Genomic DNA, 26,880 nt, shown 5'->3' on the forward strand with positions numbered 1-26,880 from the left:
AAAACAAGGGAATACATGGCATAGAGGAGATATTATAAAACAAGGGATACATGGCATAGAGGAGATATTATAAAACAGGGGTACAGCAAAGTAATGAAAGGACAGGAAGTATCAGTAGATATAGCTCAATGAAGAAGTAGAAGGCAAAAACCAAGCCAAATCAGATAATGAAAAGCCACAGTGGCCAGGCCACACATGAAAACAGACATTACAGGAAACATACTAAAAGACATGAGGAGAGGCCTGCACAACTGTGACTCCAGCTCCAGGGAATCTAACGCCCACTTTTGACCTCTGTAGGCAACTACACTTAGATGCACAAACCTTCACACAGACACACATGCCTACAAATCATTTAATATAAAAAAAAAACTTTAGAAGGGACTTTTAACATAAAAAAAACCCCAGCATTTCAAAGAAAAAGAAGTTGACTAAAATATTTTAGCATTGGCTTGCTATATAAGTTTATTCAAGTACAATGTTCCAGGTAAGTATTCCTGAATATAAAAGGTAATTGGAAATACAGTTTTTGAGATCCTTAGAAGCAAAAGTATGGAACATGAATCAGAGGCAAGCTTTGAATTCATCTAACTATAGGACTAACAAGGCAGTAAAGGAAGGGGTAATAGGTATAGAGCAGAGAGAACATGAATTTTAGAAATAAATATATATATTGAAAGCCAAATCACTTTCAGTTGTAATATAACCACATCAACTATCCAGCAATATTATAAAAACACCTTATTTTGTTCTTGTGGCGCTCTGAACTACTGATGGACATGCCAACATTCTTATCACGTTAGAAAGTAAGGTAACTCTCCGTTGCATTGTGTCCAGGGAGGTTTTGCTTTTGCTCTTTGCTTACTTGGTCTTATGGTTTGATTTTCTGTGAGTCTGACTTGGCTTACAGAATGAGAACTTAACAAGGGTGGTCACCTCTGAAGCTGACTCCTCTTGCTCTCTAGACACTTCTCCAGAAGAACCAGGGGGCCATTAGATCCAAAGATTCATTTTCCCCCATGTCGCTCAAAATACAAGAACTTGTCCTGTTGGAATTCCTCCAGCTTCTCTGGCCTGTCAAAAAACAAGCCTAGCCTTGGACACATCACAGCACTGTACATCATGGAGAGCCCCAGCAGCTCTTTTTCATTTTCCTGTGCCTGAGAAACACACATGCCAGACACAGGGATGCTGACTGTGGGTCAGACATCTCTATTTCTTTGGCTTATTTCAATCTGCACGAAGAGAAAGTATTTTTCTTTCCCCTTTGAGTTCAGTAATTGTTTATGATTATATTCTTTTTATTTCTAGTTTACAGATTAGGATGTTAATATAATATACTAATTTTTAAAAGATCTCATTTTTCTGTGTCCAGGTTCCCTTGGAAGCTAGGAGAGCATCAGATGGCACAGAAGTCACAAGTGGCTATGAGTCCCCCGGTGTGTGCTGCCTCTGCAGAGACAGCAGATGATCTTAGCTGCGGAGCCTTCTCTCCAGCTCCATACAATGGATGTAAACAAGGCGTGTGCAACCAAGTAAAATGCCTTCTTTCGGTTGTAGATTTTGATCTCCAAGTTGTTTTGGGCATACAACACTCGTAAATAGCACAGGATGTGATAGCACAAAACCCACAGCGGAAATACATGCATTGACAGCTTATATGCACATGTACGACTGTATTAATATATTACCTAATTATAAACTATAATAGAAAATAGCTAAGTAATTTAGTAGGTAGCTTTTATTATTGATGGCAAATAATTGTATTATCACTAGAAATCTTTCATAACATTTAATAATAATGTGATTTTAATTTACTTAATTATTTTGGAACATCTTCACTTAATCCTTTCTGACTATGCAATTTAAGGTTCAATTTGTTTTGAGACTTGGTTTTTAAGAGCTGCCATAGATACCTCAGGAAATCATGCAGCGCTAAATGAGACCAGGTGATCGTGGTCCTGATAGCCTCAGCTTTTAGGTCCATCCTCTGATAATGAAAAGCTTTAACCGGTTTCAAATTTGTTTAATTAATACTGTTTTGCTATAGCTGACTGGAATCTAGGAATAAGTACCTTTGCTGATACCGCAGATAGGTTTTGAAAATGTATTAGATTTTAGAACTTACCATACAAAAATAAATTTTAATGTATCCTTTGACAATTTTATACATGGATACAATGTATTTTTATTGCCTTCAGTTCCCACCCACTTCCCTTATCCCCACTCGGTGCCCTCTGGATTCCTTTTAACTCCTAACACATCTCCTTTGTAATACCTGACCTTTTTTCAAAATGATACACTGAGTCCAAGGATGCCCACATGTGCATGAGTGTGGGGTTAATTACCAGTGGCTATACTCCTGAAGACAGCTGCCATTCATTCTCCCCGCTGCCACCCATTCATTGTCAACAGCTCCTCAGGAAGAGGGTAGGACCTCAAATACTCCTTGCCCATACACAGTTACGCTTGAAAAAAAAAATTAAAACTACTAAAACTACAAGATATTTTTAGCCAGGTCAGGACATTCCATTTTCCAACTCAGCACACACAGATACAAAGACTTTTAACAGGCAACACACATGATTTTGTAAAATGACATTATATTTTTGTGTTTTAAAAATGCTCTCTACAAGGTGGTAGGGTGGAGATGGGACTGGAAGCCATTACTCTCTTCAAAAAGGGTTACGCACTGTCTCTGTCTCAAAGGGCTATATCAAAGTATTTTTTCCAAGTCCAACCTTGGTGGTACAGAACTGTAATCCCAGCTACTCGGGTGGCTGGCGAAAGATAACACAAATTTACACCCAGAATGAGTTTCAGGTTAGTGTGGGCAACCGGGTGAGGTCCTACCTAAAATAAAAACTACAAAGTGGACTGGGGACATAACTCAGTGACAGGACACTTGTGTAGCATACGAGAGCCCGGGCTTGAGGCCTGGTACCAGAAAAACAATTGTCTCCAAAATCTCTACAAGGCAGCATCTACTCTAACCATTGAACAAACACTACAAGGTCAGAAAAGGTGGGCAGCTCCTTTGTTTCTTTGTAGAAAGGGAAATAAATGCCAATTTTTAACTCCTCTCAAAACCTACCGCTGTAAGGTATTGAGACTCACCACTCGTCACAACGCGCACGAGGCACATAAGCAGACGCTAATACACATTTAAGAACTTGCTTTTACAAAATCACCTAACGTTCTCCTGTAGCACTTTGTATGCAGCAGGATACACGCGCTCCTTCAATAGCCTGCTCAATGGCTTGCCTGTGAGCGAGGCAGCAAATGAATTTCATATATGTCACTGCTAATGATAATGCGTGCAATCCTTATTCAAATAACCTGCTTGATAATTTCTATTGAGCAGGGCTGGCTTCAGGCCAGATTCCATTCAATTACTTTTCTCCCTAAGGGGATATGTGCCAGATGCCCCCATATCCATTCCCTCTCTTTCCTCTTCTCTGTCAGGACCTCTATAAAGTGGGCACAGGATTGTCCAAAGCCCCTCCCTTCCTCTCAGAGAACCTAAGTGTTGGTCACTGGGATGTAAGGGAAGGATACACAACCTCAAAGGAGTTGGGCTTCTGTGCCCTTTCCTCCTAATGCTGGTACTCAGGCTAGATGGCTGCAATTTAAACAGCCATCCTGGAAGAAGAAGCAGCCAGCAGTTAAAGCTGCCATAAGAACAAGAAATGGAGAACCTGAGTCCCTCACCACTATGACATTATTATCCAGGCCTGGGTTGCTTACGTTTATTGGAGAGAAATACATGTATATCTTTTGTGATCTTTCAGTATGTAGATTTTTCTGGATGGTACTAGTGATTAAAGCCTAATTAATATACCTGGTGACAGTTGAGGATGGGTTCAAGCTAGGGACCAGAGAAGAGGTCTGCATGTGCTGGTGCTAGCGCCACTAACATTACAATCTTTGAATAACTGCATAACACAATCTTAAAATGCACTTAAATGTGTACACCGCAACTAGGAAGTGAATGAATGAGGGGCAGCCATTGTGCCTGAGGTAACAACCTCCAGCTCTTCTTCCCAACTTGAAAACCATGAGTCACCTTGCTGACAAATGTAGACTGTGTCATGTATCAATAAGGCTTTTTGATGACACATAAGCTCACAAGGTTCTCCTGTACCTCTCCTTACAAGCCCCTGTCGAAGGGAGCACCTAGACTCATGGCTAACTACAGATTTCTCTCCTGATCCATAACACTATGATGTAGGAGGGGACTGTCCAAAAGTGAAACACCAGCACAGAGAAGGTTCCCTGCTAAACACAAAATACACAAGAGCAAACGGTAAACACATGAGGAAGGTCGGATGCAGCGCTCTTAGCGCCTGTACCTGAACACCTCCACCACTGTCCTCGCTGGGAGCTTGGGAGCCACTCGACTAAACGCCCTTTTGAAATCTTCTAGAGTTAAAAATCCACGATCTATACAGAAACAAAATAGTAAACATTCACATGTCTATAAAGCCGGTGAACTATGACTTCAGCCATAATAGTTATGGGAAGCTAAATTTGAATATATTGTTCAAATGAAGGGGAAAAAGGCAGTAGCTTACAGTTGATCTTATATAGGTCTTATACACACAGTGAACACATCTGCCTGGAAGAATTTCAGAATGTGGTGGTGACACCCTGCCCTTTGCTGCAGTGCTAGGTAAACTGGAAGACCACTGCTAGCCCTGCACTGTCTGAGTCTCTAAGTCCTAGGGAAAGGACTGCATTGACGAGATACTCTAGGCCTCGAGTCTTTGTGCCCTGCCAACACACTTCAGTCTTCCAAACTCCTTGTTTTCTGGCTTGGCATCAGATCTATGATATATTAATATTTAGGGGAAATTATAACGATCGCCAATGCATGAATCTTGGAAGTCACACCCAGTGTGGAAAATGATTCTTCCAGTCATGTATGGGTCACAGTGAGAGTTGTAGAAGTGTCTCTCACATGTCCATGGGTGGCTTCTGGCTTATGTTCTGGCAAGGCCAGTCCTTTGGCTATCACCATTACAACATGGGGACAACAGGCAAGAGCACAGATATAGTACACAATCCAATTATACAACTGTAACTATTTCATCCAGGGGTATCTGCCAGAAACTTAGTATCCCAAAGTAGGAAAGGCTCTCCACCGACATCTGCGGTCACTGCCAGCGAGTGTAGCCGTCATCTGCCAACTATACTGCACGTTTAGTTCACTGTGATAAATCGCCATTCACAGCTCCTCAGCAGAAATTCTTACATGAAAACACTTGAGAGACACTTACAGTGCACGTCAAAAGCTGTGAAGATGTGCCTTATCTCATTCCGATAGACTTGCGCTTCCTTCTTTCTCTTTATGATGTTCAAAAAACCCTCAAGTGATACACCTAGAAGTTGTGGGAGAAAAAAAATTTTTTTTTTTGGCCGAAGATGACTATATTTCTCTTCAAGAAAAAGGAAGCCAGACTTAAACAGTGAAAACTATCACAAGCCGCCCGATTTTTATCTTTCACGAAGGGTATTTACTCATAAATACAGAAAAAAAGGTGTCATGTTGCGCTACATACTAAGCAAGTCCAATTCTAGCACTCCATAGTGAAAACCAGAGACATGCAGGCCCACTGAGCTTCTGAAGGGATGGAGAAACCATGACCTTGAGAAAGTTTAACACTCTCCCTGTACTGGATCCAAAAGACAGGCATGGAAGTGCTTATTAAAGAAAGTCAAATAATTTTCCTTCCCGTATGCTGCTTTAATACCTTTTCCTTTTCCTAGCCAGATGTCATTTCAGCAGGTTTTTTTCCCCCAACTGAGAGATAGGGTCAGAGAAGTAGTTTCTCAAAAGTCAATACCAATTGTATGCCACAGACGAAGGTGGAGAGAATGTTACACAAACAATGGAGCTGGCGCCATCCCCAGCCCTGGATACACCCCACAACGTGTTCAGCAGCCTCAGGCTCCGCTCCCTGCCACTCTCATAATAAAAGAGCCCAGCGTGATGATATGAGATTGGGCACTCTGCTTACAATGTCTATTAAAATGAATTCTAATGTGATCTTTGTAGCAGGTTTAAGAAGCAGAGCCAAGAGTTTAGACATTTTAGTGAACAGAGCCCGAAATATATAGAAAGAGCAGTTAATTTGCAGAATGTAGGGCTCCATCTAAAAAGTTACCCTGTTGCTTTAAAAATAGCCCCAAACTATCTAATGATTATGGGTAACTCCATCTTTTGGGTGATGTAGCTAATGATATTGAGCCATGTCTTTCCTAAATAGCTTCAAGTGTTTACAGTGTTAAAACAATTTGCTTAATTTCATTTTTGTGACATTAATTACTTGGAGGCTTTTCAAGTGATCTATGTAGTTTTATGCTTTTAAATGACTATCTTTCACCTTTTAAAGGACCCACTATGGGCCAGCCACTGTAATAAATGCTGGAGGTTGGAGGTAAAAAAGAAGGCAATTCGAGTTCCCAGGGAGACAGTGTGCTAGGGAGGATGGCCGTTATGTGTTTGACAGCAAGTGCACACATCCCTGGAAACTGTGGCATGTGCAATGAGGGGGAGGGGGTGGAAGGCTGTGAAAGAAGGACCCAGGAGGCCTTGCAGCATAGACTGGAGGAGGGGACTCTTAGAGGAAGAGATAGTTTAGCTAAGAACTAAACCATGAAAATACTAAAAGTAGCTGCAGGATGAGAAGACGAGAAATCCAGGCAGTGGACAACACATGCCAATGCCATGGGATAGGAAGGGAAAGGAGGCCATGCAACTAGGATGGGTTCAGAGTGAGAGGAAGAAATACAACACAAAGCTGGCAAGGGACAAGGTCTGGCTCTCCGCCCTCTGAGACAGCAGAAAATAATAAGGACTTTACTGAAGTGGCAATAGGAAGTCAGGAAAAGGTTTTCCTTAGCCAGTGATATGACCTGATTGAAAAATTGGAAATGTATTTCAGGGTGCGGCTGTTGTGAAGAACTGGGAATAAAAGCAACAGTGCTAAAGGAGAGACAGGTTGGGAGGTAAATGCTCCACACACCAGCAGGGGAAGGGACAGAGGTGGAAGGCCATGCTCTAGAACAGAACTGACAACCTGAGGAGGAGGCAGATGTAGGAGGTGAGATGTCAGAGACAACACAGAGGTTCTGGATTGGGTGCTCGGTGCTCTGAGGGGAGTAAAGGGATGAAGATGCCTCGGGGAAGGGGTAGGGTCAGGGGACAGAGAAAGTGCTGTGGTTTAGATGGGTTAACTGTACGACACTTTGGAGCTAAGAGGAAAAAGGACCAGAGGCAGCTGGCCTTAGTCTCCTAGGCAGAAGGTATTATCTCCAATAATGTCAGGAAAGTAGTCAGTAAATACGGCCATCCATGTCTGTTGGTGTCCATGAAAGATGGAGGTTCCAGGATCGAGAGTAGAAGATGCCAAAATCCCTTATATGAAATGATGTAGTGTTTGCGTGTAACCCTACGCAACTGTCCTATAAACTTTAAATGGCCTCCAGATCACTCGTAATGGTAAATGTACCATAATCGCTATGTTTGTAATTAGGCTGCATCGTTTAGGCAACATCAATGAAGAAGAACTCCACACATATTCCATTCAGTTGTGACTTTTTCATAGACTTTCCACCGTGGTTGGCTGCAGTGCAGCACCTTCGGATGCAGAGAGCAGACTGCACTGCACTAAACTAGCATATGCAGTATTTTTTTTTTCCTGCAGTTGCTAAGGACAGAGATTGATGCAGCTCTATTCGCATCTAATCACCCTGTGACCGGAGAACATATTTTAAAAGGCTAGCTGAGGTTGAAATTGAAGTCTAACCATGCATGTTCCCAAAGATCATATCCATAACTTTAGTTTCATGAACTCCAAAAGCTAATAAATTAAATCCCATCTAGAGTTGCTGATATTCCGGAGTAATTTATTCCCGGGTGATGTGCATTCTGTAAGATCTATCAGCATTCTGCCCCAGCCCACTCTTCAGCCCCTCCAGCAAACATCCTGGTACTTTCTGAATCCACAGGCTCATAGCACCTGGTACCCTGGCACTTGCAAATACACTGCCTGAAAGCACCTCTTGCTTTATTTCTCCTAGTGAATTCTTAGTACACATCTCCTTCCAGATGCAACTGAAGCATTGCCTTGACTTTAAAGATTCCCTGATGTGTCTCAGCTCAGTCCCTTTACTGTGACCAGCATCCCAGAGGTCACAACACAGTCAAGGAATGCATTAGGCTCTATGGCAGTGGTCTGAATTCAGGGCCAGCTAAGAGATTCCATGTCCCCCATTGCTAGCTAGGATCACTCTAGATTCCCAGGAGTTTTCATGGTCCAAAGTTTCTAGCTTATCCAATAGATGCTGTCCTGATTGCAGTTGTCTCTCCCAGGACTCTCTCCCCATCTTCCCCTTCAAAAGTTAATTTCCAGTATTCAGCACCATGCCTGTGGAGAACAGGCATTCATTACATGCTTGCTGGGTAACAAGTAATGAATGAAGAAGGATGAACGTGGAGATATCATTTCTAATTTTCAGCAAAACAAAACAAAAAACAAGTTTAAGATGTGTGTTGTGGGGGCTGGAGAGATGGCTTAGTGGTTACGAGCACTGAGTGTTCTTCCAGAGGTCCTGAGTTCAATTCCCAGCAGCCACATGGTGGCTCACAACCATCTGTAATGGGATCTGATGCCCTCTTATGGTGTGTCTGAAGACAGCAACAGTATACTCACATACATAAAAAAATAGACAACTCTTTAAAAAAAAAGATGTGTGTTGTGCAAGGTCAGCTCACTCCATTGAGGACATGAAAGGGGACACTTCTCCACTGTTGGTTGGGGTGCAAACTTGTACAGATACTCTGGAAATCAATTTGCTGGGTTCTCAGAAAAGTTGGAATTAATCTAACTCAAGGCGCAGCTATACCACTCCTGGGCATATACCCAAAAGATGTTCCACGATACCACAAGGGCACTTGCTCAACTATGCTCATAGCAGCTTTATTCACAATAGCCAGAAACTGGAAACAACCAAATGTCCCTCAACCAAAGAATGAATAGAGAAAATGTGGTACATTTACATAATGGAGTACTATTCAGCTGTTAAAAACAATGACATCATGAAATTTGCAAGCAAATGGATGGAACAAAAGAAAATCATCCTGAGTGAGGTAACACAGACCTAAAAAGAAAAACACGGTATATACTCACTTATAAGTAGAAATTAGCAGTAAAAGATAATCATGCTTCAATCTACAGACCCAGAGAAGTTAAGTAACAAGGAAGGCTTAAAGAGGTCGACTGAATCTCGCTGTGAAGGGAAAATAGAATAGACATTGCGGTGGATGGGGATGGGGTCTAAATGGGAGAGTGGAGATGGGAACAGAAGGGACCAGGTTAGGGGAAGATGAGGGAGAGAGTCCTGGGAGAGACAACGGGAATCAGGGCAAGCAAGCATCTATTGGATAAGCTAGAAACTTAGGGCCATGAAAACTCCTAGGAATCTAGGGTGACCCTAGCTAGCAATGGGGGACATGGAACCTGAATCATCCATCCTCTGAAATCTGGCAAGACTTCCAGTAGAGAGATTAGGACACCAACCCAGCCACAAAACCTTTGACCTAAAATTTTTCCTGCATACAAGATGTGCTGCGGTAAAGGTGGCACAGAAATTGTAGGAATAGCCAGCCAGTGACTGGTCCAACTTGAGACCTATGACATGAGAGGGAGACCATCCCTAAGATTGTCTAGAGGACCAGGACCCATGGCTGGATAGCTAAGAGACCTAAGGTAGAAACAAACATGCCTGGCAAAAGAAAGAAAGGGAGAGAGAGAAAGAGGGGAGGGGGAATGGAAGAGGAAGAGGAAGAGGGAGATAGATAGAGACAGAGAGACAGAGAGCAAAAAGAAAAGAAGATGAAGAAGGGAGGAAGAGATGGTAGAGGAGAAGCACAAGAACAAGAAGAGGAACAACAAAAGAAGGAGAAGAAGACAACGGCTAATGCTATTCTGCTATTCTCATAGACTGGCATCTAGCCCAGTTGTCATCAGAGAAGCGTCACCCAGCAACTGATGGAAACGGATGCAGAGATCCAAGGGCAAACGTTAGGCGGAGCTTGGGGAATCCTGGGGAAGCAGGAGAGGAAGGATTATAGGAACCAGAGGGGTCAAGGGTACCACAAGAAAACCAACAAAATCAACTATCCTGGGCTCAGAGCGGCTCACAGAGACTGAACCATCAACCAGGGAGCCTCATGGGACTGACCAAGGCCCTCTGCACATAAGTTAAAATTGTGTAGTTTGGTCTTCTTGTGGACCTCCTAACAGTGGGAGCAGGGGCTGACCCCGACTCTGTTGCCTGCCTTTGGGCCCCTTTCCTCCTACTGCCCCATCTAGCCTTAATAGGAGAGGAGGTGCCAGTCTTACTGCAACTTCATCTGCCATGGCTGGGTGATGTCCATGGAGGCCTGCCCCTTTCCGAAGGGAAATGGAGGAGGAGTGGATGAGGGAAGAGGGGACTGGGAGGAGAGGAGGGAGGGGAGACTCTGGTCAGGATATAAACATAAGTAAATAATAAAAAATTTAAAAATGTGTGTTTTGAATCATCTTTATCTCCAAAAAGTAATGGCAAAAAGCAAATCACTTTTCATTTACAGGGTCGGTAAGAATAAACTATCGCTTTAGGAAAAAAACCAGCATTCAGTGAGATAGAGAGCAATGCCTAAGGTCTGCCCTGACCACTGCAGCTCACTCAGAGGGGTGAGAGGCGGAGTGCGGCTGCATGGCTCAATGGGTAATTCATAAGAAAGGAGCATACGGATGCTGTTGTCTTTTTAATTACATATTCGGATAACACATCCATATTTGGAGTTATAAAGAATGCAGGTCATCATTCCACAACGGCATAGTATAAAAAGCAAATGTTCTTTAGTTTTTTAATAGGAAAAATATTTAAATTATATGTTTGCTACCACTTAAAATGACAAAAAAAAGCAATCTAATAATGCAAATAATTCTATTATGAATAGAATTTTCTATTATGAATAGCCATGTCTTTTCATACTAGTTTTCCCCCAGAGTCATACACCTCATATTTTAGGCTCAGTGGTGATCAGAGGCACTGGGTACACATTAAACCGTGTAAACACATGGTCCACAGCACGCCCTCAGGTTGTCTACCAGGGCCACACACATCCAAATGCAAGCCTCTTTTCTGGAGACTATATTTTCATTTACCACAGCTTTCCTTCTGCATACCACAATCGCTCTCCAAAGCTAATACTTAATAATTTACCATTCTAAAGCTTTGCAACAAATACACTGATGTAAGGTTTGTAGATTTTGCTGCCTTTTAAATGGCCTAGAAATAGAATTCTTACTTCTAGCTCCACCTGCTGTCACAATAGTCAAACCGAAAATTACCACTTCACAAACTCTCAATAATTCCGTTTATGTCAGATCTCATACCCAATGCATTATCCGTGCCATCTGGGAGGTAAAGAGTGTGTTCTAGGAAATTCTAAATTCAAACACAATGTTGAGTTCTCTGTGTACACTTAAACAGCTTCCTACATATACACCACTGAAGTTACAAATCAGGACCACAATACCAGTGGCACCACGTATTACAGGGTCTGGATGTTTAGTTGTGTTCACTAACAGGTCTACAGAGGTGTAGACAATCTGTCAGTGTACGTGGTCTTTACTGATATTTTGTAGACTTTTTAAATAACAAGCCAGTACCCACAGTCCCCTGTTCAACAGTGTCACTGGGAGTGGCCTCACAGGATGCCAGCCTGAGGCTCACAGCTTAGCAACTGTCAGCTTCCTGCCTTGGTGACAAATAAAAGACAAATAATCCAAAAGAAGCACAGGCTGCTTTTTGCCTCTGGTTTTACAGAGCGCAGTCAGTGATCCCTGGGTCCTATTACTATGGCTGCAGTGCATGATGGGAGAAACTGCCCCTTTGACAGCATCAGATATATAAAAAGGAGAGACAAGTGCCCCAATGTCCCCTTCAAGGGCACAACTAAGTTCCTTGAACTGGGCCCTACCCCCTAAAGCACCACCACCACTCAGGAGTGTCACAGGTTGGCGACCTGGCTGTCAATACACAGTCTTTGAAGAACATTTGGGATCCAGACCATCATAAATGTCAATGCTTTTACAAATCCTTCCTGATACTGTAAGTCTGGCATTTTCTACACAACTGGAAAATACGTCCTTCCGTTTTGTTATCTCTCCTCAAAATGAACACTTTTCGTGTTCTATGATGAAGATATGTATTTATTTTTACTTCCAAAAATACTTAATATGTGTGATACAGATATGCCATATAGAAAGAGGCTGAAAAGGTGATTTTTTTCCCCCTACTTTGTGAAAAGCTGTTTCCTAGGAGGGTAATCAGCTTTCACCACAGGGGTGAATGTATTCAAAAAAATCGAATAAAACTATCAAATTTTTTTTCTTTGAAAGTTCCATTATGTATATCTTTTTGTGGTTCACAGTTCTAAGCTTCAGGGTCAGTGCACACAGAGAAATCCTCTTGAAAATGAAGCAGTCTGGTGTCTGGCTATCATAGGGAGCTCAAATTAGAAACTGCAATAAACCCAGGGAGAGTGAAGGAGAAAACAATAAAGATGCCAGGTTACTTGACTGTAAGGCTGGCCCTAGGTTTAGCAAAGAAAGCAAGGTTCGTGCTCACTGTACCATACATTAGTGTTCTCAAGGACTGAAATGCCTAAAACCAAGGGCTTGAAAGGATGAAGTGGCCTTTAAAAAAAAATGGGATAATGTAAGCCTTTTCTAGTTTGAGGAATAAAATTCAGACTCTGAGTTTTGGAAGCCATGATTGGGGTGTATAATGTGTTTGTATAAAAGGATTGTAATGCCACAAAGGAAAAGTGGCAGGTGACATCAGCACGCTGGGCTGTCAGAGCACAGGGGCATGCAGAGGACTGACGTGTCCTTCCTCCTGCCTGCAGAGAAGTGGAATGACGAGAATGGGATCTATATGACGAGAAGAAGCTGAGCTTTTCTCTATCCCTGGGAGGGAAACGAGGTAAAAACAGGTTACGGCAGAAGAGACATCTTATCCTAGGAACACAGACAGGAGTCATTCATTACCTTTCCACTGCGCACATCTCCTGATCAAGATGCATCAAAGGTCTTGGGGCTCACAGTGCCAAGTCCCGCCTAACTCAGTTAAAGCCTCCACCCTCTCGGCACACTGGCCCTTAACTGCCCTTTGGCTCTCAGTTCCGTGAGGTCAGTGAATGAGGATGGACGGGCTACTTCCAATCACGTTCTATACTGTCTGTGGTGCGGGAGGGAGCAAGACTCCAAGGAACTCTGGGTTGAGGATACTTTCTTAATACCTTGAGGCATGAAAGACTGGGGTATCCAGATCTAAGAGGAGAGTGTGTGTTTGGACAGCCTTGCTCGCCTACAAGGAGAGGAACAGAGATCTGAGAGGAAATGCCATGGGGGAAGAGTTTCTAAGAGTGTGCCGGAGAAGGCCTTACAGAGCAGACAGCTTAACCTGCCTTCTCCAGAGCAGACAGCTTAACCTGCCTTCTCCACAGCCAGCCTTGGAGTGGCAGTGATGAGCACCTCGGCAAAGCCATGATGAGATCTTGGGCTTTCACAGGAGTCAAGTGTATGGGAGGGCAAGTCTGAATTTACTGCAAATTATGCCCAGCAGAGGGAAGGGATCCACAGGGCTGGAGGAGAGCCCCTGGCAACCCTCTACATTCATTTATTGCATTCTTTTCTTGGCTCCACCCCTTACCCAAATCTTATCCACCATCAATGTCTGCTTCCCGGAAGGAAACCACCTGTCCTATTAAGAGTTCTTGTCTATAGTATTAGCACAACATCCAGCCACAAGACAAGTGGTAATACATCTTGCCTCTAACTTCCCTAGTGAAACGTATTTGTGAACAAAATTTTCCTTGGGTCACCCTCTGTCTCCTAATTCCCCCCCGTCCCTACAATGAAGCATACACACCATTCTCTAAAAGGAGAACGAAACAAACTTATGGATGAACATATGTGGGTGATGCAAATGGCCTTCAGATTATGATTTCAAGGTATAGAGCAGCTTGAGTCCCTATGCAGCTTCCTGCTGATAGAAAGAACAATGAAAAAGCTAAGTGAAATGAGAAAGACTTCACTCCAGTTACACCTTGACCTCTGTTCTCACATAGGAGCCTGAGGCTCAAGATCCACACAAGGCCAGGACCTGAAAGACTAGCATACGGAAATTTACATTTAGGAAAATACTGCATTTACTCAGCCAGCAAAGCAGACAAGACAGTAACAGACGAGGCACACAGGCCAACTGACCATTAACCTAACCATCGACAAATTATTTTTCAATTGAACTTACACCGGATAGCATGACTGAGTCAAACAGTCCATAATTGCCATGACGATGAATCAATCCCTTTGATTTTCCCATCATTCAAATCTGAAGGTTAAAATGAACTTCCAGGAAAGCCTTTTCTTAGATAAGTATGAAAGTTTTTTTTTTAAAAGCTATTTTTAAAGAGGCTGTGATATAAGAAACAAAAAAGTCTCCATCTAGTCATCAAACTAAAGCAAAATTCTTTGTCCTTCCCACACCCCCACACCCTCACCCCTGGACCATGTTCTATAAAAAGAATTGAGATGAAAATGGAGATAACTGTGTGAAGGAGGACTCAGAGGAACGTGCTCACCCGGTTCTTATCTATAGCGTTTACTTAGCATACAATAATGTAATAATAATAAGCAAGAACACCATAAAATTTATATGCTGTTCCCTATGCAATTTATACGGTTTATCCTGCAACGGTACAGATCATCTGGGAGTCCTATATTCAGGGCATATGGTCTTTGACTTTCATAGAGTTATGCTGACAACATGGACCTACACTGAAGAAACTTTAAGGAACAGCCGTGAGCCTCACTACTGTGTGGACTCAGTGGTCTAGGGACTTGGATATCCATTCAGCAACCTCTCCCCTATAAGACAACATGGAAGAACTATCCCAGGCCTGGGATAGTTTTTATTGTATGGGCACTGACCATTCCACCTTTTTCTCTGTTTGCTCTGGATTCTAGGACTCAGAACAAACTCTGAAACCAGTGACTACTGAGAGAGAACCTGTTGATTTGCCATTTGTAAACTGATCCCATTCCTGATTTCAACTCATGTTCCTTAGGGCAGTGAATACCAGCCTCAGTCCTGTTGTAATCATAAACATAATCCATGGCACAAATGAAAATCAACAGCCATAAGAGCTGGGTCACAGAGCAGACACCTTTGGTCTGCTCCTTACTAGCCAGTTGTGGCATTCTGGGTAAATGACTTAACTTCTCTAAGCCTCAAATTTTTCACTTCTCAGAGGGGGAGTTTGATAAGATCATAAAGTTGATTATATATCTACTACAAAGTGCTCAGCACAGATCTGCATATAACTATTCAAGAAATGGTACCTGTAATCATGGTCTATAAAGTAACAAATGATGTTGCACATGCAAGCATCTCTTATAAAGAGTTGTACAAATGCCAGGGTATGTTCTCTTCCGTACCAGTCTTCTCGTCTTAAAATAGAGGACAGGCAGGTGTTTCTAGGTCTCTTCTACTTGCCAGTTTCTTTCACCAATGTACTCAGAGAAGCTGTGAATGAAGTCCTCTGAGTGAGGAAGCCTGTATACTGGCATCAGTCTCACTGGAGATCTGTCACTTAATTACATGGCCTGACTTTGTGTTCTCCATGTCCTTGGACTTAGATACCTTAGATGGTTATTACTTATACCCACTTGTTTATTGGGTGTCAAAAGTAAAATTGTCAGTACTACCTTTTTGCTACTCATGTGAGAATCCCCCAACCCCTAGACTCCCCCAGTATGAACTTTTCTCCGAGCTATCCTAGAGCTACTTTTAATAGCTTTGATTCAACTTTGAATTTTTCTTAAGTTTCACAAGGAATTTCTAACAGGCATGACCCATCTTCTAAGAGGACTTTGGACAAGCCCTTGGAAAATATGACCCAGGCATCCAGGTACTGTCTCAAACTAGAAATGAAGCATATCTTTAGAACTTTGCCCTTCCTTAGTTGTAGCTGAGTCAAGGTAAACTAAGGGCATGTGTCTAGACCTCATCTAGGAAGCTATACAGCCAAAGAACCCTGCATGAACACCTGCCATGACCTTGTCTTGAAAAAGAGCTATAAGGTCAGGTATGGCAATACAGGTCTGTAATGCCAATACTTGGGAAATACAGGCAGGAAGATCATGAGTTCAGAGTCGTCCTGAACTATGTAGAAAGTGCTAGCCTGGGTTAGCATGAGACTCTGTCTTTAAAAAAAAAAAAAAGAGAGAGAGAGAAGCAAAAAACAAACAACAATAATAATAATAACAACAACAACAAACGATGGTAGAAGAAAGAGAATTCCCAAACACAAATACCCAGAAGAACTTTGGAAAATGGATTACCAAAATTGGTACATTCCAGGAAGCTAAGACCAATATTTAACTCAGTGTCAAGACCATGTGGAAAAAGACTGGAGATGGTTCAGTGGTTAACGGCCCTTGCTGTCCCTGCAGAGGACTCAGGGTCAGTTCTCATTACCCACACGGAGGCTCACTACCACCCACAGGCACACACATACATGCAGGCAAAAGACTCACACTTGTAAAAGAAATATGTGAAAAACATTATGGAGAGAGACAACGATATTTAATCCATTTCCTTCAAGAAAAATGCCATGTGGTAAATGCGACCCTTATGATCTATTGGGAAAAAAAAGGAGCCGATGGTGTGAAATTGGTTTAGGATTGGCAGTTCTATTAGAAGAAATTCGTGTCTGCAGCGGAATTCAATGGTAATTTCTTGTGGAATAGCTACTTAACTGTTTCTCTTGGATGTTTGTGGCCTTGAGTTTCACCGGTCAGGTAAACACAAACTGAAGCCCGATGGAGAGAGTTGGTGCCCTGGTTATAGAAATCTATTCCCTTAATCCTGAAGAAAGAGATGCTCTAAGAAAGATAATTTGATATTGATCTCAAACTGGGAGAAGGAAGATACTAGAAATTTAGAGACGACTGTAGGTCTGCACAGGTCATTTGGAACAAGCACCTATGTTTGATCTCAACCTTGCAAGCTATTCCTCCCTTTGATATCCACCTGAATTTCTCAGACATCCAATTTACTTAGTGACCTTTTGAGATACTTTAAAATGAAGTTATGGAAAGAAGCATCCTAATGATCTGGTTGACAGATGGCTGTGAGTATCATTCTTTGATATTAAATGCAAGGAAGTGACTCTTGGAGTAAGTCCCCAAGCACATTACCAAAGTTATCCGTGAGTCTGTTTTCAGTTCTGAAAAACTCTAGGTGAGGCAACCCTTTGGCCATAATGAATCTGAGAAAAGGAGCCAGAATAGGGCAGTCTTCACCATGCATAGACTCAGGCATAGGAGGAGCCACGCCAAGGCACTGAGTGTGGAATACTAGCTCGTGCACAGTAACACCATCCAAAGGAAGCTCCATGACTACTGAAGACGACAAGCACTCCCTCTGAGTGAAGGCAGCATTCAACCACTAGAAAGCCATCAAGAATGGGGAGCTCATGGTAGTAAGCTATCTCCAGGCACAAGTCAAACCTTTCTCGGACATCAAAACTAAGTGAATGAAAAGAAGGGGGAACTCAGATGGTGCACTGCAAAGCAGCCCTCACGTTATTGCAGGGCACTTATGCACACAGGAAACATCTCTGGACGGAAGACAGGAAGCCGTCTGCTGGAGTTTATCCTTCAATACACATGCCACTTTTGACACTGGGTGAAACCCTATGAATTTAACTCATCTGGAAATGCCTTTTCATGGTTATATCTTATTAAATGTGACAGACCACTTACTAGGAGGAGGTCTAAGAACATACTGAGTGTAGGGAAAGTTACCCTGGACATCAATATTTATGTCAAAGAGCTCGTTCCACAGACAAAGAGCTAGAAAATCTTCTTTCAGAATCTAAACCTCTATGTATACGTCAGAGAACTAAAGAAAGTCAAGGTAATCTCTTAGGTAATCTCTTCAGTTAAAGAAAAACAAGTTTTCAGTGTGGGGTGCTAAAGCTCATACCTAAAGTCCCAAGACTGGGGAAGTGGAGACATCTTCAGCTTCTTAGAGAGCATCAGACCAATTTGAGCTACCTGAGACTCTAGCTTAAATGAGGGGGGAAAAAAGTACAGACCAACACCAGCTAAAAATTCTTCATGAGGTCAGATCCTTAATTCAAAATCAGAAAACATCCATAAGAAAGAGACCTATGCAAATAGTGGCTGTTGAAGTGCTTTTGGCCACAGTCATACTTAACATACAGGAAGGGTCACAGGACAGAGAAATACCATATAAAAATAATGCACTGCCGGGCGGTGGTGGTGCACGCCTTTAATCCCAGCACTTGGGAGGCAGAGGCAGGCAGATCTCTGAGTTCGAGGCCAGCCTGGTCTACAGAGTGAGTTCCAGGACAGTCAGGGCTACACAGAGAAACCCTGCCTTGAAAACAAACAAACAAACAAACAATGCACTAGGGAAGAGCCTTGTCCTGGTGGAACACTCCACTGATTATCAGGGGACTCTTAGAATAGAGAAATCCAATCAGCACCAAGGAAGCAGCCAAGACCTCTTGCTAAAAGACAGAACGCCTTGCACACTGGAATAAAAACACAGAAACCCTGAGGGGAAGAATGTAGGAAAGGTTTCACCAAGACATTACAATTAATTAAACATCAAAGAAACAATATTTTGAAAGTGTGAAAATTTCCAACAGGAAATTAAAAGCCTAGGGAAGCTATATTAAGATAGGAATTACGTAAAACACCCATTCTTCTGAAATCATTGTTCTAAAAGCCATACTTCATGCAGGGCATCTAAGTCTGTGTATTAAAACATAAAATGGGCTGGACAGTTAGTTCAGCTGTTAAAAGCACTTTGGTTCCCATCCCCCACACTGGGCAACTCACACAAACCTGTAACTCTAGTTCCAGAGAATTCAGTGCCCTCTTCTGTCATTTGTGAGCACCTGCACACACATAGTGCATAAAATAAAAAAATATGAATAAATAGGTGTGTTGTGGATAGCCCTGGTGTTGCTTGTATTTGATGCTAATTCCGATTTCTCAGGAGGATTAAGTCATGTACTCATGTGACTTCTTGTGAACCTCCCAAGAATGAATAAAGGAACCAATCACTGGGTGAGTAGGTGGGACTTCTGGGTTGGACAGAGGAAGAGAGGAAGCAGGAAAGAGATAGAGGCTTTTGGATGGGGACAGTGAGAGGACAAAATGTAGTTACTAGTGTCTCCCAGTTTAGGTGGTGAATCCGCCAGGAATTGCCACCAGAAGATTTAGATTTAATATGGCTTCCAGGATGAGGGTTCTAGTTGTTGCGTCTAGCGATTGAATTAGCATTGATTCTGAACTAAGTTTGTGTGGTATTTTCCTTCATGCAGCAGCTCGAAAGCATCCAAGCAGGCATGGTGCAGGAGGAGCTGAGAGTTCTACAGCTTCATCTGAAGGCTGCTAGGAGAAGACTGGCTCACAGTGACACACCTACTCCAACAAGGCCATACCTCCTAATGGTGCCATGTCCTAGGCCAAGCATCTACAAAACCACCACACTTATCCTGAAATATTCCTTCTTATCAAGTCAGTTTACTGTACTTTATTTTCTGATTAATTTATAGTTATCTTTTGATCTATACTAGTACAATATATTTTTTCCACCCTAGGCGTCTCTGTGTAGCCCTGGCTGTCCTGGAACTCACTCTATGGACCAGGCTGGCCTCAAACCTGCCTCTGCTTCCCAAGTGCTGGGATTAAAGGTGTGTGTCACCACTGACCAGTGTGCCTTTATATTTAAAGTAAACTATTCTTTAAAAATAAAACAAAAAGTGAGGAGAACTCTATTCACCAAAATTATCAACACTATCAAAATGTTACAGAAACATTCCAGATTATAGAAATACAACACCAAAAACTAATTCTTGCAGTAAAAAAGGAAAGCTATTAAGGACATTATTTGATCAATTGGTCAAAATAGAATATAGATGGTAAATTAGATTTAAAAAAAAAAAAACAATGTACTGGGGAAAGATACTGTAACAGACAATATGGAAAACTGGAAGACATTAACAATAAATGAATTTGGATAAATGGTATAAAGCTGTTTTCTTACTATTTTTATTTTGTAGTTTTTGTAAGTTTTAAATTATTTCCCAAAGAAAGGCATACTTTTGAACAACCAAACCAGCATCCTATCTCCTCAAACAAAAGGAGGGTGCTTGCTCGCTCTCTCTCGCTCTCTCTCTCTCTCTCTCTCTCTCTCTCTCCCCCCCCCCCCTTCTTTATTAGGCCATTTTTGCTAATCACAGCAACATGTTCTTCCACCTTTTAAAAAACAACAAAGGAAATGTCTCCTGACCCACGGCCATGCCAGACTTACCAACGACTCCCATGGTCACCCCAACATCTCCAACCTGCTCTAGCCTGGCTGGTGACATCACCACGCACTAATTCTGCTTGCTAGGGTCCCACAAACTTTCAGGTGGCCAACTGGAGCTAAACAGGCACCACGCTCTTCATAAACTACCACTTCCTCTGGCTTTCAAACCGACATTCATGATTTTCCCTCTGTCATCCCAAATCTCCTTTACCCTTTCCTCATCTTCATCCTCATCCTGATCCTGCCATTAAGTTCTTAGTCCGCCCATCTCTGTCCACGCAGTTTCATCCCACACATGATTTTAAAAACCATCTCCATCTACCTGCTTACAGTCCCGATTTCATTTCCTCACCCCAGAGCTGTCCTGAGTTCCATGTGCAAACACTCAACTAATCTGACGCGGATTAAGACTCCTGAAATTTAACATCCTAAAAAGTGAACTCTCGACTTCCCCCAGCCTCAAACAGTCAACGAGTCCCTTTCCTCCTACTTCAGCATTACTCTTAATCCTCCTGCACAGGACAGACAACAGCATCAGAGCCATGGTGGGGCATGCCTGTGTTCCCAGCATGTAGAAAACTGAAGCAGGAAATCAAAATTTGAGGCTGCTGTGGGCTACATGGTAAGACCTGGACTGTGACAGTTAATCTGGATTGTTCGTTCAGAGGGATTTAGAATCGCCATGGAAACTCAGTATGTGTGTGAAGGAGCGTCTAGCCGAGCTAAAGGTGGGCGGTACCATTCCTCTGGCAGGGGCTGAATAAAGGAGAGAGGAAGCTGAATACGTGTATTCATTGGTCTCTCCTTCCTGGCTATGGAGGAGATGTCGCCAGCCACCTCAAACTCCTTCCACTGTGATTTTCTGCTATAAAAGACTGTACCCAGGAAACAGGACTCAAAACAAACCCTTTCCTCCTAAAGTTGCTTTTGTGAGGTATTTTATTACAGTAACAAGACAGCAAATGGTTCAACTCCCCCCCCCAACACACACACATGAAAAATTGAAATGGAATCATCCTATGGATGTTAAATTACAAGTGACACTTTTGTCTTCATGTTTTTGAATGGTTTAAAATTTCCTATTATAAACTCATCACGCTTGTAAATTAACTAAATCAAAGGGAAAAGAACTTCTTGATAAGACAGTGGATGTCTTAGTTTAAGCTATGTTGTTATGATAAAAACACCCTGATGACAAAAGATCTGGGGGGGGAGAAGTTTATTTTAGCTCAATATTCCAGGTCACTGCTGCCATGGCAGACTTACGACAGCTTGTCACATGTCACCCACAGACAAGAACGGAAATTCGTGCCTGCTCAGTGCTCAGCTTGCTTTCTCTCCTCAGACAGTCCAGAGCCCAGCCCATATGGTGCTGCCCATACTGAGGGTGGGTCTTCCCATATCCAATAACCCAATGAAGAAAAACTCCTCATAGGCATGCCCACAGTCACTGAGACTCTTACCAGCTGATTCTTGGTTGTGTCAAGCTGGCAAGTAAAATGAGCCACTGCTGTGTATGAGAAGGTGCCTCTATGCAACCTGCAGTAGGAGATACCATGGAGAAATCAGCCTGAGAAGGAAAACCTCTCCACGGTTGCCTCAGTCAGTGTCAGAGAACACAAGAAGTGTACTGAACAGTTGGCTAGGCAGGTGTGAGTAAATCTGGCAGCCAGGAAGAAACACCTAGTTACAAAGGTAAATCCAACTAGCCAGGCCTTCCACACTCTTTGGAGCACCAGTTACACAGAATTCCACATGGAAACACCGGACATAATGAAATCGGTTGCTGGCAGTGGAAGGTGTGGGGCTCAGACTATGGGAACATGAGTCCGCACAGCAGGAAGAATACAATACTATAAGCTGAGAGGAACTGACATCAGCAGAGATGACCACAAAACCCCTTGAGGGAGGACCAGAAAGCACATCTATCCAAGTAGGAAGATAGTGAGTTCACAGCATCTCCAACTGTAGTTCATTTCTCTTACTTTAAGGTTTTTTGGTACTTTTCTACTTCACTTATTTTAGTTTATTTTCTGTTGCTTTGATTTTAAAAAAAAAATCCTGACAGAAAGAACTTTAAGGAAAGGGGGTTTTATTCAGCTTACAAATCCAGGCCATCGCTAGGGGGAAAGGCAAGGCAAGAACTTGAAGCAGCCAGCCACAGTCACAGTGAAAGGGAGAGAGAGAGTGAATGCCAGTGTGTGCGCTGTGCTTAGCTCACTCCCTTGCCTTAGACAGGCCAGGGTTCCCAAACTCAGGAATGATGCCACACAGTGAGCCAGCTCTTCTCACATCAATATAATAAACATCCCACCCACCCCCCAGACATGCCCATGTGCCAATCTGACTTAGACAGTCCCGCATTGAGAATCTTTTCTTAGTTGGTTCTAGAATATATAGAATTGATAATTATAACTATCATATTATATGATAGTTTTGGCTTATAACTTGTCTGAATGTAACTTCAATGGCTCGTCCTATGACTTTTCTGAATATCTGGGGTTTTGTCTGTACCTATTCTATATTTCCTTTACTATTTATCATGCATCTAACCCACATATTAACCCTCTCCCACCTGTAACCCATTGTCTTAGTTAGAGTTTTACTGCTGTGAACAGACACCATGACCCAGGCAACTCTTATAAACGCCAACATTTAACTGGGGCTGGCTTACAGGGTCAGAGGTTCAGTTCATTACCATTAAGGCAGAAACATGGCAGCATCCAGGCAAGCATGGTACAGGAGCTGAGAGTTTTACATCTTCATGTGAAGGCTGCTAGGAGAAGACTGACTTCCAGGCAGCTAGGATGAGGCCCTTAAGGCCCACACCCACAGTGACACACCTACTCCAACAGGGCTACACCTTCTAGTAGTACCACTCCCTGGGACAAGCATATACAAACCATCACACCCAAACATCTATTCATACTTTATTCTTTCATTCCCTCTTCCAAATATCATTTTACTACTTAATTATTAATCCTTTAGCTTTAAAAATTATTAAGTGCTATTAACAATTAACTTATTTCCCAACCTGTTCCTCAGTGCTTCTGCTTCTGAACCAAGTTAACATAAAAAGTTCTGTCACGTCATTATATCTGTTACTGCTTGCTTAAGTATACACAGTATATCTTAATATATCTTAGTACATACTGCCCAGTCCGAGATCCTTCACTCCCAGTTGATGCTTAAGGAGTGACTTTTTAAAGTTGACTATTATTATAATTATATACTGGGCCTATCCATCAATTGTGGTTGCTTCTGAAGACAGTATTCTCCTCTTGGAATAGTACCCAGGCCATGTCTGGTGCCCTGAACCCTCCAGTCCAATAGAGATATTTTGATGGGTTTGCAATAATAGATTGTCTTTGCTGGTACACCCATTTTCATGATATTGATTCTGCTTATCCACGAGTGAGATGTCTCTACCTTTCAGCTTCATCTTCAATATCTTCGCTGTTTCAAAATTTATACTGTAGAAGTCTTTGTTTTCTTGGTTAGACTTATCCCTAGGTGTTCGGTTGGATTTTGTTTTTTTGCGGGTTTTTGTTTGTTTGTTTGTTTGTTTGTTTGTTTTGAATCTATTATGAATGGGGTTGCTGTCCTGATTTCTTTCTAAGTATGTTCATTATTTATACAGAGAAAAGCTACTGATTCTTGTCTTTTTGATTTTATACCCTTCTATTTTCCTGAATGCTTGTCATTTTTAAGAGTTTTCTGATGGAGTCTTTAGGGCTGTGGTTCTCAACCTTCCTAATGCTTCAACCCTTTAATACCGTTTCTTATGTGTGGCAACCCCCAACTATAAAATTATTTTTGCTATTGTATGAATGTAATTCTGCTACTATTATGAATCATAACGTAAATATTTTTGGAGATAGAAACTTGTCAAAGGTGTTGAGATCCACATGTTGAAAACCACTGCTTTAGGGTCTCATCATCTACAGATTAGCATAATTTGGGTTGTTTCTTTCTTGTATCCTCTTCAGTTCCTTCTCTTGTGTTATTCCTTTAATACTCAAATGGCCATACTAAATAAGAATAGAGAATGAGAATATATCACTTCTGGGTATATTTCTAAGGGACTGTGAATTAACATACCATAGAAATGCCTTCATGAATGGCTATTCTTGTTTGTCAACTTGACTACATCTGGAGTTAACCGTAATCCAAAACATGGAGGCCACACTTATGAGGGATCTCTGCTGAGTTCGAAGTAAGAAGATGCACCTCTAATCCAGATCATAAAGTGGGAACACACATACTGTTAATCTGAGGTACACCTTCTCCTGGAAGCTTTTATAAGGACAGGAAAGGAGGCTTTTGCTCTTTGCTTGTTTGCCCTTGCCTTGTTAGCAAGCCCTTTCTTTCACTGCAATTAGAGCCTACTTCTATGTGGTTCTAACAGCTACTGTAGACTGTTGAGACACCCAGCATCATGGACTGAGCAACTTCTGGTTTCTTAGACTTTCTATTCATAGCCAGCCATTGTTGGATTAGCTGGACCATAGCCTGTAAGTCATTGTAATAGCCCATCTATAACATATATATATACATATATATATGTATATATATATATGTATGTATATATGTATATATACATATATATATCATGTAATATTTCTTGAACTCCTACAATCACAAAGGTATGCCACTGTCCTATGTGTCCATCAACCAAAGAATGGGTAAAGAAAGAAAATGTGGAATAAATACACAATAGTTTTATTCTGCCATAAAGAGAATAAATTTGTTGTTATTTGAAAAATAAAATGAGTGCAACTAGAGACCATTGCATTAAGTGAAATAGGCCAGGCATTAAAAGACTGATTTTCTCCTATTTGAAGGTCTTAGCATTCTTTATAGAAACATAACCCACAACACACACACACACACACACACACACATCATAAAAGGAAAAAAATGAGAGAAAGAAGAAGATAAATGGAGGAGGACAAAAGTCAGACTATAGGAATGGAAAGATAGTAAATATGGTCAAAGTACATGATTCACTTGAAAGAAATTACCTCCATGAGACCCAGCATAATGTATAACAAATGTACACCAATAAGAACAAAGAAGAATTAACAAACACCACAATGGGAAAGAGGAACCCTGGGTTGTTGCTGGTGAGAATGCCAACTGGTGTAGCCACCACAGAAAGCAGCAGAGGTTTTTTAAAACCCGAAGCTAAAATTCCTATGTGGCTGAGATAAGTGTTCCTGGGTCCTTCCAGAGAGCCTTGTTCATCTATGTTTACTGCTGCGCTGTGAACAATACTTCAGAAATGGAATCAGCATAGATGTCTATCAAAAGACAAATGTGTCAAGAAAATTTAAAACACACTGGAATTTTATTCAGCCATGAAGACAAATGAAGTCATGGCATTTGTAAGAAATGGACAGAACCACATGTTATGTGAAATATGTCCAACTCAGAATAACACTCTCAAATATGGAACTCAGATTTTAATTCATGTATCGGTTATGAAACTGGAAGGGGACCTGAGAGGGGATGAAGAGATCTTTTGCTTTGTCCACATCAACATATCTCTTGTCCAGATAGAATTATCTTATCTTGGATATAAACATTCAAATTGAAGATCTCTGAGCTCCAGAGATGTTCTAGTAGACAGCTATACTGGCTGGTTTTGTGTGTCAACTTGACACAAGCTGGAGTTATCACAGAGAAAGGAGTCTCCCTTGAGGAAATGCCTCCATGAGATCCAGCTGTAAGGCATTTTCTCAATTAGTGATCAAGGGGCCTGTGGGGAAGGCCCATTGTGAGTGGTGCCATCCCTGGGCTGGTAGTCCTGGGTTCTATAAGAAAGCAAGCTGAGCAAGCCAGGGGAAGCAAGCCAGTAAGTAACATCCCTCCATGGCCTCTGTATCAGCTCCTGCTTCCTGACCTGCTTGAGTTCCAGTCCTGACTTCCTTTAGTGATGAACAGCAGTGTGGAAGTGTAAGCTGAATAAACCCTTTCCTCCCCAACTTGCTTCTTGGTCATGATGTTTTGTGCAGGAATAGAAACCCTGACTAAGACAGTGGGGAAGAGAGGAAAAAAGAAGAGAAAGTTAAAGAACTCATGTGACAAGAAAGCAGGCTGGGGTGACAAGAGGTGAGGAAGTGAACCAGTAGCCGGGGAGGGTCAGGGGACCATGATGAGTAAGGACGAACATGTATGAAAATACTATAATGAAGCCGGGCGGTGGTGGCACGCCTTTAATCCCAGCACTTGGGAGGCAGAGGCAGGTGGATTTCTGAGTTCAAGGCCAGCCTGGTCTACAGAGTGAGTTCCAGGACCACACAGAGAAACCCTGTCTCGAAAAAGCAAAAATAATAATAATAATAAATAATAATAAAATAAATAAAATAAAGATGTATATAAAAAAGAAAATACTATAAT

General features: G+C 42.0%; 1 protein-coding gene across 1 annotated transcript in view; it reads right to left on the minus strand.

Annotated features, from left to right (window-relative positions):
- The window catches only part of Efcab11 (EF-hand calcium binding domain 11), a 169,643-nt gene that overhangs the window by 137,473 nt on the left and 5,290 nt on the right, over window positions 1-26,880 (minus strand). The window contains exons 4-5 of the mRNA XM_028777337.1: window positions 5,280-5,381; window positions 4,353-4,443 (exon numbers count right to left, since the gene is read on the minus strand). Coding sequence (XP_028633170.1) covers window positions 4,353-4,443; window positions 5,280-5,381 — 193 coding nt within the window. The remainder of the gene's footprint in view (window positions 1-4,352; window positions 4,444-5,279; window positions 5,382-26,880) is intronic.

The sequence above is a fragment of the Grammomys surdaster genome, unplaced genomic scaffold (assembly GCF_004785775.1).
Source record: "Grammomys surdaster isolate TR1022 unplaced genomic scaffold, NIH_TR_1.0 279, whole genome shotgun sequence".
NCBI lineage: Eukaryota > Metazoa > Chordata > Mammalia > Rodentia > Muridae > Grammomys > Grammomys surdaster.